The sequence below is a fragment of the Bubalus bubalis genome, chromosome 8, assembly GCF_019923935.1.
Source record: "Bubalus bubalis isolate 160015118507 breed Murrah chromosome 8, NDDB_SH_1, whole genome shotgun sequence".
Classification (NCBI taxonomy): domain Eukaryota; kingdom Metazoa; phylum Chordata; class Mammalia; order Artiodactyla; family Bovidae; genus Bubalus; species Bubalus bubalis.
In genome coordinates this window covers 31,851,955-31,869,686 of record NC_059164.1, presented here as the reverse complement: position 1 = coordinate 31,869,686, position 17,732 = coordinate 31,851,955, and the positions used below count along the sequence as shown (strand labels likewise).

The following is a 17,732-nucleotide window of genomic DNA, read 5'->3' as shown; positions in this document are numbered from 1 at the left end:
CTGCAGATGGGAATGGTAAACCACTTCAGTATTCTTGCCTTGAGAACCCAATGAACAGTATGAAAAATGCAAAAAGATATGACACTGCAAGATGAACTCCCCAGGTTGGTTGGTGCTCAAAACACTATTGGAGTAGAGCAGAGATATAGCTCCAAAAGGAATGAAGAGCCGGAGCCAAAGCTTAAAGAACCCCCAGCTGTGGATATGTCTGGTGGTAGAAGTAAAGTCTGATGCTGTAAAGAACAATACTGTATAGGAACATGGAACGTTAGGTCCATGAAACAAGCTAAACTGAAAGTGGTCAAACAGGAGATGGCAAGAGTGAATGTCAACATTTTAGGAATCAGTGAACTAAATGGACTGGAATGGGTGAATTTAATTCAGATGACCATTATATCTATTACTGTAGGCAAAAATCCCTTAGAAGAAATGAAGTAGCCCTCATAATCAGCCAGAGTCCAAAATGCAGTACTTGGGTGCAATCTGAAAAATGACAGAATGATCTCTGTTCATTTCCAACGCAAACCATTCAATATCACAGTAATCCAAGTCTATGCCCCAACCACTAACATTGAAGAAGCTGAACGGTTCTATGAAGACCTACAAGACGTTCTAGAACACCAAAAAAAAAAAAAAAAAAAGTCCTTTTCATCACAGGAGACTGGAATGCAAAAGTAGGAAGTCAAAAGATACCTAGAGTAACAGGCAAATTTGGCCTTGGAGTATAAAATGAAGCAGGGCAAAGGCTAACAAAGTTAAGCCAAGAAAATGCACTGGTCATAACAAACACTGTCTTCTAACAACACAAGAGACAACTCTACACATGGACATCACCAGATGGTCAATACTGAAAACAGACTAATTATATCCTTTGGCAGTGAAAGATGAAGAAGTCCTCACAGTCAACAAAAGAATCCAAAATGCAGTACCTGGGTGTAATCTCAAAAATGACAGAATGATGTTGGTTAGTTTCCAAGGCAAATCATTCAGTATCACAGTAATCCAAGTCTACGCTCCAACCACTAACACAAAAGAAGCTGAAGTTGAACGGTTCTATGAAGACCTACATGACCTTCTATAACTAACACCCAAAATAGATGTCCTTTTCATTACAGGGGACTGGAATGCAAAAGGAGGAAGTCAAGAGATATCTGGAGTAACAGGCAAGTGTAGCATTGGAGTACAAAATAAAGCAAAGCAAAAGCTAACAAAGTTTTGCCAAGAGAATGCACTGGTCATAGCAAACAGCCTTCTCCAACAACCCAATATACATATACACACTACTAAATAGAAAATAGAAAGTAAGGACCTATTGCATAGCACAGGGAACTCTATTCAGTAATCTCTAATGACCCACATGGGAAAAGAATATAAAAAAGAGTGGATATATGTATCCCTGATTCACTTTCCTATGCACCTGAAATACAATATTATAAATCAACTATACTCCAATAAAAATTTTTTAGAAGATTAAAAAAAAACCATCCCCAAGAAAAACAAATGCAAAAAGACAAAATGGTTATCTGAGGAGGCCTTACAAATAGCTGAGAAAAGAAGAGAAGCGAAAGGCAAAGAAAAGGAAAGATATATCCATCTGAATGCAGAGTTCCCAAGAATAGCAAGGAGAGATAAGAGAGCTGTCCTAAATGAACAAAGCAAAGAAATAGAGGAAAACAACAGAATAGGAAAGCCTAGAGATCTCTTCAAGAAAATCAGTGATGCCATGGAGGCATTCCATGAAAAGATGGGCACAGTAAAGGAGAGAAACAGTATGGACCTAACAGAAGCAGAAAAGAATACAAACCGGTGGCAAGAATACACAGAAGAAATATACAAAAAAAGACCTTAATGACCCAGATAACCATGATGGTGTGATCATTCACCTAGAACCAGATATCTTAGAGTGCGAAGTTAAGTGGGCCTTAGGAAGCATCACTACCAACAAAGGTAGTGGAGGTGATGGTATTCCAGTTGAGCTATTTCAAATCCTGAAAGATGATGCTGTGAAAGTGGTGCACGCAATATGCCACCAAACGTGGAAAACTCAGCAGTGGCCACAGGACTGGAAAAGGTCAGTTTTCATTCCAATCCCAAAGAAAGGCAATGCCAAAGAATGTTCAAACTACCATACAATTGCACTCATTTAACATGCTAACAAAGTAATGCTCAAAATTCTCCAAGTGAGGCTTTAACAGTACATGAACCAAGAACTTACAAATGTTTAAGCTGGATTCAGAAAAGACAGAGGAACCAGAGATCAAATTGCCAACATCCACTGGATCACAGAAAAAGCAAGACAATTCCAGAAAAACATCTACTTCTGCTTCACTGACTACACTAAAGCCTTTGACTGTGTGGATCACAACAAACTGTGGAAAATTCTTCAAGAGACGGCAATACCAGACCACCTTACCTGCCTCCTAAGAAACCTGTATGCAAGTCAAGAAGCAACAACAGTTAGAACCAGACATAGAATAACAGACTGATCCAAAATTGGGAAAGGAGTACATCAAGGCTGTATACTGTCATCCTGCTTATTTAACTTATGCAGAGTATATCATGCGAATGCCTGGCTGGATGAAGCACAAGCTGGAATCAAGATTGGAGGGAGAAATATCAATAACCTCAGATATGTAGATGACACCACCTTTACAGCAGAAAGTGAAGAGGAACTAAAAAGTCCCTTGATTAAGGTGAAAGAGGAGAGAAAAAAAGTTGGCTTAAAAGTCAACATTCAAAAAACTAAGATCATGACATCTGGTCTCATCACTTCATGGCAAACAGATATGGAAGCAACGGAAACAGTGACAAATTTTATTTTCTTGGGCTACAAAATCACTGCAAACAGTGACTGCAGCCATGAAATTAAAAGACGATTGCTCCTTGGAAGGAAAGCTATGACCAACCTAGACAGCATATTAAAAAGCAGAGACATTACTTTGCTAACAAAAGTCCATAGAGTCCAAGATACCATTTTTCCAGTAGTCATGTATGCATGTGAGAGCTGGACCACAAAGAAGGCTGAGCACTGAAGAACTGATGCTTTCAAACTATGGTATTGCAGAAGACTCTTGAGAGTTCTTTGGACTGCAAGAAGATCAAACCAGTCAATCCTAAAGGAAATCAATCCTGAATATTCACTGGAAGGACTGATGCTGAAGCTGGAACTCCAATACTTTGGCCACCTGATGGGAAGAGATGACTCATTGGAAAAGATCCTGATGCTGGGAAAGACTGAAGGCAGGAGAAGGAAGCAACAGAGGATGAGATAGTTGGATGGCATCACCAACTCAATGGACATGAGTTTGAGCAAGCTCCAGGAGATGGTGAAGAACAGGGAAGCCTGGCATGCTGCAGTCCATGGGGTTGCAAAGAGTAGGACACAACTAACTGAACAATCATCATCTACGACAGTTCATTTTGTGTCAATTTGGCTAGGCTATGGTATGTAGACAAATCTACCAGTCTGGATATTGCTGCGAAAGTACTGTTTTGATGGGATTAGCAAGGCCCAGTGGTAAAGAATCCACCTGCAATGCAGAAGCCACAGGATACTCAGGTTTGATCCCTGGGTCAGGAAGATCCCCTGGAGGAGGGCATGGCAACCCACTCTAGTATTCTTTCCTGAGAATCCCATGGACAAAGGAGGCTGGCAAGCTACAGTCCATAGGGTCACAAAGAGTCAGACATGACTGAAGCAACTTAGCACAGCATTTAAACCAGTAGACTTTCAGTAATGTAATTACTCACCACTATGTGAGTATACTTCATCTAGTAAGCTGAAGATCTTAAGAAAAGACTACGGTTTATGGAACAGGAGGAGTTTTGTCCCCAGACTGACTGCCTTCAGACTCAGGACCTAAACATCAGTTCTTGCCAGAATTTTCAGCCTGCCCTGAAGATTTTGGACTTTCCAGGCTCCACAACTGCATAAGCAGTGAATTTCTTAAAGTCTATCTCTCCCTCTCCTTGATTTGTTTTATTCAGATTTAAAAATCTGAATACACCATCCTTTTACCAACTACTTCATTTATAAGATACTGCCTTAAATATTTCCTCTACATAAATTTAGAATCACATCAAGCAGTGTTATAATTTTTCCTTCAACAATTTTTGCTTCAGTTTAGAAAAATCAAGAAGAAAAAGAATCTAGTGACCTACCTTTATTTTTATGCACTGTGTTTTTCTTTCCTTCCTGATTGTTCCAAGTTTCCTCTATTTTTATCATTTCTTTTCCAATGAAAGAACTTCTTTAGTTGTTTCTTAGTGTAGGTCTGCTGGTAACAAACTCTTTTCCTTCATCTAAGAAATACCTTTGATTTCCCTTAATTCCTAAAGGATATTTTCACTGGGTATAGAATTCTGGTTTAAGAGTTCTTTTCTTTAAGCATTTAAAACACAATATGCCAGAAACCAACACAACATTGTAAAGCAATTATCCTCCAATTAAATATATATATACATACACATGCCACTTATTTCTAGACTTGATGGTTTCTGATGAGAAATCCACTATCATCTGAATTGTCTTCTCACCGTTAAGTGTTGCTTTTCTCTAAGTGCTTTTGAAAAGATTTTTTTTTTTTTTTTTTTTTGGCCATATCACACAGTTTGTGGGATCGTCCTTGACCAGGGATTGAAGCCAGGCCACCACAGTGACAGCCCAGAATCCTAAGGTCAACAGGTAAGTCCAAGTGTTTTTTTTCCTAAGTTGCTCTTTTAAGTTTTCAGATGCTTACTTATGATGTATCAGGGCATGGACTTTTTTGACTAATCATACTTGGGGTTCACTCAGCTTCTTGAATCTGAGGTCTGTGTCTCTTGAAAAATTTGGAAAATTTTTGGTCATAATTTTTTTGAATTATTTTTCCAGCTCTGCCCTCATTCTCCTCTTCCACAAAAGTTACATCTGTTGTTATAATCCTACAGGTCACTAACGTGCTGGAATTTTAAGTCTATTTTCTCTCTGTTGTTCAGGTTGGGTAATTACATCATTCTATATTTCAGTTCACTGATACTATCCTCCGTTCTCTCCTTTCTACTTTTGAGTCAATCTGCTAACTCATACTTTTCATTTTAGTCATTGTATTTTTCAGTCCAAAAATTTCCATTTAGTTTTTATTTATATGCTCTATTTATCTCCTAAGACTTTCTGTTTCCCTGTTGAGCCTTTCTGTTCTTTCATTCTGTTATTTGTGCTCATTAATTCCTCACTGAAGCATTTAATCCTGACTGCTTTAAAACCTTTTTCAGATAATTCTAACATTAGTCATTGGTTATCTTTCTTCATTCAGTTTAAGATTTCCCTGGTTCTTGGTATGACAACTGATTTATATTTGTAAGCAGGACATTTACATATTTTATTATGAAAGTCGGGATCTTATTTAAACCTCCTATGTTAAGTAGTATTCTCTGATACCACTGTGGCAGGGCAGAGGGGTGTCACCTTGTTACTGCCAGGTGGAGGCAAAAATCTAGGTTCCCGCTTAGCCTCCACTGCCACCTGAAGGTGGTGAGCTCTTTGTCACTGCTGGATGGAGGGAGGAGTTCCAGGCCCCCCCTCCCCACATACTCTTCACTGACACTGTGATGCAGACTGCTCCTTAGCACTGGGCAATGGTGGAAGTCCTCACTCTCCACACATCACCCCTGAGGAAGGGAGGTGAGCACCTCATTACTGTGTAAGGGTAGAAGTTCTGGCTCCCCATGTGGTCTCCACGTGGTGTAGAGGGAGTCTGGATGCTCTGTTATAGCCTCACAAGGGTGGGAGTCTGTGTTCCTCACTTGGCCTTTGATAACGTGGGTGGTATAGTGGTAACTTTCTTTTGTGGTGTCTGGCTAGAGGAGAATAGTTTACTGTCTATAAGTTTTTATCTTGCTAGGCTGCCCCTCTTTGGCTACAGAGAACAGGCTTCTGTTGGGGTTTTGCTTGTTTTGTCTCTGTCTGTGCCTGGTTGACAGTTCTTAATTCTCAGAATAGCATTTAAATATTAACATTAAACTGTTCTCCAATTCTCTGAAAATATTTGGTGGAGTCCATTTTTCAGCAACAACAATAGATGGTAAAACCAAAACTCTTAAAAGATAGTAAGGTCAGACTTTGGGTGGAAAAGCCTGAGGTGAAAAAAGATGTGTTGCTGTACATTCAGGTGTAGGAAACCACAGGTCAACTGCAAATGTTCTCTAACAGTCACTGGGCATCAGAACAATAACCCCAAATTCACTGCTCTGCACAAATCACAGAATCCAAAAAATGTTACATGGGAAGAAACGTAAGTTTTTTTTTTTCTTACAGAAAACTAAGAATGTTAAGCAATATTCTTAGATATCTTTTTAAGATATCTTAAAAAGAAATGATGATATCTTAAAAAGAAAGTACAAGTTACTCCTCAAAATTTACAGACAGTAATCTTAAAGCTGAACTGATCTGTCCATGGCTCTTGCAATAGTAACAATTCACTGTAGACCAACATTTTAAAAAATATATTAGCTTGTGTTTTGTTTGCCAACTGGGAAAATCACATTATATAGCTCAAGGGAAAACCATTCAATAAATATTATTTTGACTGACTAGCCTTTTTATATGGTAGCAACTAGAGGCTAAATGGTTTCTATCAATGGCTGAAAGTTCAAGTTCACCAGAACTCACGAAATACTCAACTTACTGTAATTTATATTGCCATTCCAGATTACTGGCGCAAGGATAGAATTCAAATAATGAAACTGAAATAACTGGCTACCTAGTCTGCAAAAAAGAACCAGCATCTCTTATTGTTTGCACCAGAAATCTCAACTGTATTACAGACTTGTGTGTGTGCTTGGTTGCTCAGTTCTGTCTGACTCTTTGCGACCTCGTAGACTGTAGCCTGTCAGGCTCTTCTGTCCATGAATTTTCCAGGCAAAAATACTGGAGTGGGTTGCCATTTCCTCCTCCAGGGGATCGTCTTGACCCAGGGACTGAACCTGAGTCTCCTACATCTCCCACACTGGCAGGCAGATTCTCTACCACTAGCACAACCTGGGAAGACCATATTACAGACAAAAATGTAGGAAAAAAAAAGCAAAACTGCAATATATTACAATGTGTTTTAGAAAAAAATTTTTAAGCATATAACTAAAGCATAAAAGATGATAGACATGTTTTACCATATAAATTTTTAAAAACAATATACCAAGTTATTAGACAACTGATGAATCAGAGCAAAACCATATGCTACATATACTGACGGAGTGAATGTCTTTAATAAAAAATCAGTCAAAAAGTAATTTCCCTGCAGAAAAACTGACAAAGGATACAAAATATTCCCTCTTATATGTATAAGAAATGCAAATAGGCAACAAACTAGAAAATCTTTCAACCTCTCCTGTAAACACAGAAATGCAAAAGCAAACAATTAGATGCCATTTAAAAGTAAACTGAACTGGTGCAGGGTGCAGAAACTGGCACTTCGAAAGTGGTGGGAGAGTGGAAACACGAGTGCACACTGGCAGCACAACCCTGGAGGGCAACTTGACACGTGTCTATTAAATTTAACATGCATACCCTTAGCCAGAAAGTTTCATTTTGAGGAAATTCATCCTGCTGAAACAGTCACACAAACATAAAATACCCACAAATGCATTATTCACACATATATTTCATGCTGCTAAGTCACTTCAATCGTGTCCAACTCTGCGTGACCCCATAGATGGCAGCCCAGCAGGCTCCCCCGTCCCTGGGTTCTCCAGACAAGAACACTGGAGTGGGTTGCCATTTCCTTCTCCGACGCGTGCAAGTGAAGTCACTCAGTTGTGTCTGACCCTCAGTGACCCCACTGACTGCAGCCTTCCAGGCTCCTCCGTCCATGGGATTTTCCAGGCAAGAGTACTGGAGTGGGGTTCATATATACACACATATCACAGCACTAAATCCAACATGCAAGGTTAGCAACAAATTATCCATTACTACAGAATAAGCAGGGAAAAAAGGAACCTTTTAATATGAAACAGTATTAAGTTACTAAAAAGGATGAAACAGACTATCTGTAATAACATGGAAAGGTATCTATAATCAAGTGAAAACAAGAAAGTTGCAAACTAGCATATATGCAGTACAATCCTATTTTTGTTCAAAATGTGCTGGATGATATACCTGCAAACTAGAGCTGGTTGGTTATCTGTCTTTGTAAAAAAGTTTTACTGGAACATAGCCATGCTCCCCAGAGAAGGCAATGGCACCCCACTCCAGTACCCTTGCCTGTAAAATCCCATGGATGGAGGAGCCTGGTAGGCTGCAGTCCATGGGGTCGCTAAGAGTCGGACACGACTGAGCGACTTCACTTTCACTTTTCACTTTCCTGCACTGGAGAAGGAAATGGCAACCCACACCAGTGTCCTTGCCTGGAGAATCCCAGGGACAGGGAAGCCTGGTGGGCTGCCGTCTCTGGGGTCACACAGAGTCGGACACGACTAAAGCAACTTAGCAGCAGCAGCAGCAGCCATGCTCCCTGGTGGATCCCTGGTGGCTCAGATGGTAAAGCGTCTGCCTGCAATGCAGGAGAGCCAGGTTCGATTCCTGGCTCGGGAAGATCCCCTGGAGAAGGAAATGGCAATCCACTCCAGCACTCTTGCCTGGAAAATCCCATGGAGGGAGGGGCCTGATAGGCTACAGTCCATGGGGTCACAAAGAGTCAGACGTGACTTAGCGACTTCACAAGAAAGCAAGCAAGCCATGCTCATTTACTGAAAAGAAGACCAAATGACCCACAAGGCTGAAAATACTTAACATTTAGTCCTATAAGAAAAAGTCTGCTACTCCCAATATATACCAAATTGATTGACATTCTCTCTCTCTGCTCTTTTACTTATCTATAGTGCATATTTCTGTAATATTTGAATGCTTTTATTTTTTTATAACCAGAAATAAGTAAAAAAACATTTCAGATCACTGGTTAAATACCATGTGGCCATTAAATGATGCAGGTATATATTCACTGACATTGAACTAGCTCCACCATATATTTTAAAATATAGTTTAAAAGATACCATGTGTATGAGTCTCATTTTGCTCTTGTAACTGAGTTGTTATATACAGCTACACAGCATAGAACATTGAAATTAAAAGACGCTTACTCCTTGGCAGAAAAGTTATGACCAACCTAGATAGCATATTGAAAAGCAGAGACATTACTTTGCCAACAAAAATCCGTCTAGTCAAGGCTATGGTTCTTCCAGTGGTCATGTATGGATGTGAGAGTTGGACTGTGAAGAAAGCTGAGGGCCGAAGAATTGATGCCTTTGAACTGTAGTGTTGGAAAAGACTCTTGAGAGTCCCTTGGACTGCAAGGAGATCCAACCAGTCCATTCTGAAGGAGATCAGCCCTGGGATTTCTTTGGAGGGAATGATGCTAAAGCTGAAACTCCAGTACTTTGGCCACCTCATGCGAACAGTTGACTCACTGGAAAAGACTCTGATGCTGGGAGGGATTGGGGGCAGGAGGAGAAGGGGACGACAGAGGATGAGATGGCTGGATGGCATCACTGACTCGATGGTTGTGAGTCTCAGTGAACTCCGGGAGTTGGTGATAGACAGGGAGGCCTGGGGTGCTGCGATTCATGGGACTGCAAAGAGTCGGACACAACTGAGCACCTGAACTGAGCATAGCACAGAACAGCTACCTTTAAAAATATCAGTTATTCTGGTCAAGCAGAGAAATTTTCTTCTCTTGTTCCGAAAGAATTGCTTCTTCACGTTTCTATCAGTGTCCTTGGACTAAACAGAATGCAAAACAATGTAACATTTAATCTGCACCTGCCACTAGTACTGCCATCTCAGTTTATACCAACTCCATCTCTGCTGCTGCTGCTGCTGCTGCTAATCACTTCAGTCGTGTCTGACTCTGTGGGACTCCACAGACAGCACCCCACCAGGCTCCCCCATTCCTAGGATTCTCCAGGCAAGAACACTGGAGTGGGTTGCCATTTCCTTCTCCAGTGCAGGAAAGTGAAAAGTGAAAGTGAAGTCGCTCAGTCGTGTCCGACTCTTCGCGACCCCATGGACTGCAGCCTACCAGGCTCCTCCGTCCATGGGATTTTCCAGGCAAGAGTGGGGTGCCATTGCCTTCTCCGAACTCCATATCTAGTCAACAATATTTGATTCTCAAGAGCCAATGCAGACTAACCCTCATCACTTCATAAAAGTCATCATAAAGAGAATAAAAAACAGTGTCCAGGGCATTCCCAGATAAAAATAGTTAAACTCAATAAAGGCACTTAAACCTTTGTTGACTCTAGATACTCCATCAAAACAGTAAAGGTGATTCTTTTTCACGCTCTCTTTTTTATATGCATACATGAATGAGGCCAAAGATAACAAGAAAGGAGACAACAGCAACAAAATTCCAGAAGCTGGAAAGCAAATGGATGAGACCTGGGGCTTCCCAGGTGGCGTCAGTGGTAAAGAATCTGCCTGCCAATGCAGGAGACGAAGAGATGCAGGTTGAATCCCTGGGTCATGAAGATCCCCTGGAGAAGGGCATGGCAAACCACTCCAGTATTCTTGCCTGGAGAATTTCATGGACAGAGGAGCCTGGTGGGCTACAGTCCATGGAGTCACAAAAAGTCGGACACAACGGAGCACGCACCCACAGGGGAGAAATGGCTACTTTGTGTCCTAGATAACTGACTTAGCATACCTGAAAAACTTGGATCTTGAAACAGAAACCAAAACACAATTGAAAAAATAAGAGAAAACAAAGAGCAATTCATTTTTCTCCATAAAAACCAGCCCAAATGGCCCAGAAATTGCTGTATCAGGTACTAATGAAAATAGTAGTAAAAAAGGAACCAAAAACCGAAGGACTGGATAAAAACTGATTTATAAGAAATCTGATTGCTAAATTTTCTCTACCACTCCAAACTGGGCAATGGCCCCTCCACCACTGCAGAAAATCTGAGAGGCATTTTTGGAAGCCAGTGAAACAGCTGAAGGCCTGGGCACCGCACTGAAAACTGGAGGAGGAAGTGAGAGTTCTCATAGTGAGTACTGAGGCCACTCCTCCGGCCGCACCCTCTTCCCCTGGCTCAGAGAACAAGTGTTCGCTCCCACAACACTTGGACGCATAGATGTCCTCCAAGTGTTGGAAGAGATTGGAAGCCCTTCTCTAAGGAGTCTGACCAGCTCGAGAAAAGACCTAAACATACTGATATTCAGTTCAGTTCAGTCACTCAGTCGTGTCCAACTCTTTGCAACCCCATGGACTATAGCACACCAGGCTTCCCTGTCCATCACTAACTCCTGGAACTTGGTCAAACTCATGTCCATAGAGTCGGTGGTGCCATCCAACCATTTCATTCTCTGTCATCCCCTTTTCCTCCCGCCTTCAATCTTTCCCAGCATCAGGGTCTTTTCAAATCAATCAGTTCTTCGCATCAGGTGGCCAAAGTATTGGAGTTTCAGCTTCAGCATCAGTCCTTCCAATGAATATTCAGGACTGATTTTCTTTAGGATGGACTAGTTTGATTTCCTTGCTGTCCAAAGTACTCTCAAGAGTCTTCTCCAACACCACAGTTCAAAAGCATCAATTCTTCGGCACTCAGCTTTCTTTATAGTCCAACTCTCACATTCATACATGACTGCTAGAAAAACTATGCTGCTGCTGCTGCTAAGTCGCTCAGTCGTGTCCGACTCTGTGCAACCCCATAGACAGCAGCCCACCAGGCTCCTCTGTCCCTGGGATTCTCCAAGCAAGAATACTGGAGTGGGTTGCCATTTCCTTCTCCAAGAAAAACCATAGCTCTGACTAGATGGACCTTTGTTGGCAAAGTAATGTCTCTTTTCCATATGTTTTCTAGGTTGGTCATAGCTTTTCTTCCAAGGAGCAAGCGTCTTTTAATTTCATGGCTGCAGTCACCGTCTGCAGTGATTTTGGAGCCCAAGAAAATAAAGTCTCTCACTGTTTCCATTGTTTCCCCATCTATTTGCCATGAACAGACACTAATACTATAATTAAAAAACTGGGGCACTTCCCAGGTGGTCCAGTAGTTAGGAACCCATCTCCCAGAACAGGGGATAGGGGTTCTACTCCTGGTCCGGGAGGATTCCACATGCAGCAGCAAGGCAGTTAAGCCTGTGCACCACAACTGCTGAGCCCACGTGACACAACTACTGAAGCCCATGCACAGCAACAAGAGACCCAGCACAGCCAAAAATCAATTCGTTAATTATTTTTTAAAAAGGGAAAGAAAAGTTTAGCTGGCCTTTGTCCCAGGATCCTGGGACGCAGACTCTGAATGCCAGGAAGTTCCTGGCTGATTGTCTTTGTTATTCATGGTGGGCCCAAGGAATTGCACTTGATATTAACATATTATTGACCAGAGAGGGATTAGCAGGAGAGGCACTAGTTTCTGCATAAACCACCCCGGGTCAATAATGTGTTAAACTGGGACTCTTGGTGCGCCCCTGGATAGTGTGTACCGAGGTGACTCAGAATGGGGGCAAGCCATACAGAAAGACCCATCTTGTGAGTAGAGGGTAAGGGCTTTCCAGTAGGAGAGAGGTGAGGGAGACTGGGAAATTGAGCTCAACCACGTGGCTAATGACTCAATCAGTCATACCTCCACAATGAAACATCAATAAAAACTCTGGACACCGAAGTTTCAGTGGGCTCACCTCACTGGCAATGCTCTTAATACTGACACACACTGACATGCCAGGAGGGCAATGTGTTCTGATTTCATAGGGAGAAAACAACAGAAACTTCGCACCTGGAATCCTCACAGACCTGCCTTGTTTGTCTCTCCCTTTGGCTGATTCTGATTTCCATTCTGCTGTAATAAAACTGTAAGTATAGTACTTTCAGTGAGTTCCATGAGCTGATCTCATGCATCATAAACCTGAGAGGATAGTGGGAACCCTGGAACTTGTAGAGAGCTGGAAAAAAAGTGGAGATGACACGGGGGACACCCAAACTTACGGCTGGTGTCTGAAGTAAGGGCAGTATTGTGAAGGATTAGGCCCTTAACCTGTGAAATTTGGCCAAGAGTCGGACACGACTGAGTGACTTAACTTTCACTTTTCACTTTCACGCATTGGAGAAAGAAATGGCAACCCACTCCAGTGTTTTTGCCTGGAGAATCCCAGGGATGGGGGAGCCTGGTGGGCTGCTGTCTATGGGGTTGCACAGAGTCAGACACGACTGAAGCGACTTAGCAGCAGCAGCAGTAATCAAAAGTCACTGTAAATATTAAGGATACTCCCAAACAAATGACCCAGTCAGATCGTCTGAGTGAACACCACTCAGCAACTCAGCATTACCCATCAAGGTTTTAGTGTCTCACTCTTTAAGAACACTTCAGAAAAGTTATCACTAATTAACCTTAGGGAAATAACAAAAATGGAGCTCTTAGCAGTTAAAAATGAAAGAGACAAAATGAAAAATTCCATACAGAACTGAAAATACAGCTGAGGAAAAACTTCAACAAATAGAGCAAAAATACAAAAAGGTGGAAACTAGGAAAGCAAATAAAAGGGTATTAGTGGAAAATTCTGAAAGAGGTGGGAATACCAGACCACCTGACCTGCCTCTTGAGAAACCTATATGCAGAACAGGAAGCAACAGTTAGAACTGGACATAGAACAACAGACTGGTTCCAAATAGGAAAAGGAGTACGTCAAGGCTGTATATTGTCACCCTGCTTATTTAACTTATATGCAGAGTACATCATGAGAAATACTGGGCTGGATGAAGCACAAGCTGGAATCAAGATTGCCGGGAGAAATATCAATAACTGCAGATAGGCAGATGATACCACCCTTATGGCAGAACGTGAAGAAGAACTAAAGAGCCTCTTGATGAAAGTGAAAGAGGAGAGTCAAAAAGTTGGCTTAAAGCTCAACATTCAGAAAACTAAGATCATGGCATCCGGTCCCATCACTTCATGGCAAACAGAGGAGGAAACAGTGGAAACAGTGGCTGACTTTATTTTTGGGGGGCTCCAAAATCACTGCAGATGGTGATTGCAGCCATGAAATTAAAAGACACTTACTCCTTGGAAGGAAAGTTATGACCAACCTAGACCCACTCCAGTGTTCTTGCCTGGAGAATCCCAGGGACAGGGGAGCCTGGTGGGCTGCTGTCTATGGGATCACACAGAGTCGGACATGACTGAAATGACTTAGCAGCAGCAGCAGAAGACAGCATATTAAAAACCAGAGACATTACTTTGCCAACAAAGGTCGGTCTAGTCAAGGCTATAGTTTTCCCAGTGGTCATGTATGGATGTGAGAGTTGGACTATAAAGAAAGCTAAGCACCAAAGAATTGATGCTTTTCAAGTGTGGTGTTGGAGAAGACTTTTAAGAGTCCCTTGGACTGCAAGGAGATCCAACCAGTCCATCCTAAAGGAGATCAGTCCTGGGTGTTCATTGGAAGGACTGATGTTGAAGCTGAAACTCCAATACTTTGGCCACCTGATGGGAAGAGCTGACTCATTTGAAAAGACCCTGATGTTGGGAAAGATTGAGGGCAGGAGGAGAAGGGGACGACAGAGGATGAGGTGGCTGGATGGCATCACTGACTCAATGGACATGGATTTGGGTAGACTCCGGTAGTTGGTGATGGACAGGGAGGCCTGGCGTGCTGTGGTTCATGGGGTCGCAAAGAAGTCAGACACGACTGAGTGACTGAACTGAACTGTGAGGACCAGTTCAGAAGGCCCAAATGTTGAATAACAATTCCAAAAAGAAAGAACGAAAACAATGTGCAGGAAAAAATCAAATAAATAGTTTTGGAAAAATATTCCAAAATAAAGGACGTAAGTTTCAGGATTTAAAGAGCCCACTGAGGTTCCAACACATGAATCTATACCAAGGCACATCATCAAGAAATCTCAAGACAACAAGGTTCTACTTCATAGCACAGGGAACTATATTCAACATCCCGTGATAAATATAACAGCAAAAAAATGAGAAAGAACACATATATATATATATATATATATATACATGTTCTTTTATATATATGCTGCTTCTTAGGAATTCACAGATGTTCTGCAATTGATGATCTACAGTACTGTGAAACCCCTGGAGGAGGAAATGGCAGCCCACTCCAATGTTCTTGCCTGGAGAATCCCATGGACAGAGGAGCCCGGCGGGCTACAGTCCATGCGGTTTGCACAGAGTTGGACACAACTGAAGTGACAAAGCAGCAGCAGTAAAGTGACAACCAGGAAAAATGCAAATATGAAGTAGGGATGACCACAGCACTGATTATGCAGAAAAAGTCATATATAGTTACACCAGAATCACTTCAGAAGAAATTATCACAACATTGTAAATCAACTATACTTCAATAAATTTTTTAAAAGAAATTTGAAAAGAATAAAAATCTTATAAGCATCCAAAAATAAGTCACATATAAAGTTTGGAGAACCAGAACCGCGTTAAGATTCCCAAAAGGACAATGGAAGCTAAGAAGGAAAAAAAAGAACAAAGCCTTTAAAATCAGAGAGAAACTATTTCCAAACTAGTACCAAAACTGTCAGTTAAGCATGAAGATAGAGGGTAGCAAAAAAAAAGAAAAAAGAAAAACTTTTCAGATATTCAGATATGCAAAGACTTTGACCACCTTCTACCTTTCTGAGAAAATTCCCAGTGGGTCTATTCCCCCAAAATGAGGGCTTAACCAATAAAGGGGAAGTCACAGGATTCTAGGATACAGAGATCCAACACGACAGAGGGAAAGGGCACCCACGGGATGATGGTGGAGTGAGATCCTAGAACAATTCAGTACTGAAGCCTAAAGAGGAAACAGTCTAGGCCAGAGCAAATCCAAAGGCTCTGGAAAAGATTTTACTCAAGAAAAATGTGGTGAAATACCTAATGTGTCTGAATATACTGAAGGAGATTTAAACAGCTGTGGGGATAGAGAACTAGGCAAAGAAATAAGAATTGAGCCTTATAAATTTTATTCCCAGGGGAAAATATAGTTGTACAGAAAAGGAAAAGTAACCATAATGTATTATATGGCTCAGTAATATTAATAAATGCCACCAACACAGTCATAATAATACAAACACTGAATACTGTTCCAACCAAAATTATAATGGGCCAGAAAGCACGTGTGCATGTGTGAAAGTAGCCTAAGGTGGGTGGGATGCAATTTGGAGTAAGAAAGAAAGCTGAACTCTCACCTTGTAGTGAGATGTAAACAGATAATTCCTGTAAGTGAAAAAGTCAAGAAGTAGCTCGTAGAACATGTTATTTAGAGGCATGGATGTAATCACCAAATACACCAGATTAAATAATTTTAAATGGCGGACTCTAAGGAATGGGAAATTTGAGGGCTGTTGGAGGTGGTAAAAACTGCCCTTTCACAATCATAACATGTTTGCTTGTTTAAATACATACATGTATAATTTTAATTCAAAAAATACTGAAATAGTCCCCACATTCATATACACACACCGTGATCTAGTTCTTCTCTTTAAGTCTTAAAGGCAAGAGAGAACATGACACATAAGGAACTTAAAACACAGCAGCAAGTGGGATGTGAAAAGGAGAATGGCAACAAGCAACACTGGAGACGCTGGCAAATGCTGCTCCTTAGGCATTCACAGATGTTCTGCAACTGATGATCTACAGTACTGTGAAACCCCTGGAGGAGGAAATGGCAGCCCACTCCATGTTCTCGCCTGGAGAATCCCATGGACAGAGGAGCCCGGCGGGCTACAGTCCGTGTGGTTTGCACAGAGTTGGACACAACTGAAGTGACAAAGCAGCGGCAGTAAAGCGACAACCAGTAAAAATGCAAATAGGCACTAGGGATGACCACAGCACTGATTGTGCAGGAAAAGTCACTGTATCAGGGATACATACAGAAATATCTAGCAGTAAAATGCCACGTTTTTTATAATTTAAGTATTTCCCAAAAATTGGACAAAGCAAATATTGCAAGATGTTAGAACTGTTAAGACCTAAGTGATGGATTATTTGGGTATTTATCAGGTTTCTACTTTTCAGTACATTTGAAATTTCTCATAATAAAAAGTCAAGACAAAATTGCTTTGTGAACACCTGTGCATGAAGTAGTGAGCTGGATCTCCACGACTATCACTAAATGGGGACAGGATGAAGAGGGGGAAACCAGGAATATTCTATGGTTATCTTACCATATCCTGCCATAGAAGCGCCATTCTCGACATCCATCGTGTTCTTATTTTCCTCTGCTAGGGCTTTAACATATTTTTTGCTTAAATCTAGTATCTGCTCACGTAACTTGACACTGCTTTGATGTCTTGGTCGTTGAAAAATATAGTGCAGTAACATCAATCCCCAAAGGAGTCCAAATACAAGCAAGAGTAAACTCAATTTCTGGGACATAGATTTTCTTGAGATTGTAAAAACCATTTCTGAGGAACCAAACAGACTCAACTGAAAAATGGTACCTAGAGGCAAAGTCACCAGGCAATCAAGACGTGAAAGAAAAAAATCTCCTCTAATGTATATTCTTCATCTTCAGCAAGGTTGCCGCCAACTCACAATTAACTCTGTAAAATTCAGAAGAAAAAAGGCGATTAGTCTTAACTATATCAGTAATAGAATAAACAATGGTAGATTAAAGAAGAGATTCTACAAATAGTTTTCATTTGGAATTGTATTGTCTTCTTTTTGATAATTTTCTCTATCACTAAATAAGCTTCCAGGTCTTTTATCAGCTCTGTTTACACAGCTGTTTAAAAATTTAAACTAGAAAT

General features: G+C 41.2%; 1 protein-coding gene and 1 non-coding gene across 2 annotated transcripts in view; one reads left to right on the top strand and one right to left on the bottom strand.

Annotated features, from left to right (window-relative positions):
• Window positions 1-17,732, bottom strand: part of CCDC126 (coiled-coil domain containing 126) — a 43,735-nt gene that overhangs the window by 8,266 nt on the left and 17,737 nt on the right. The window contains exon 2 of the mRNA XM_006069622.4: window positions 17,148-17,525. Coding sequence (XP_006069684.1) covers window positions 17,148-17,385 — 238 coding nt within the window. The 5' untranslated portion in view covers window positions 17,386-17,525. The remainder of the gene's footprint in view (window positions 1-17,147; window positions 17,526-17,732) is intronic.
• Window positions 8,495-8,566, top strand: TRNAC-GCA. Its single transcript has one exon. It is a non-coding gene; the product is annotated as a tRNA-Cys (tRNA).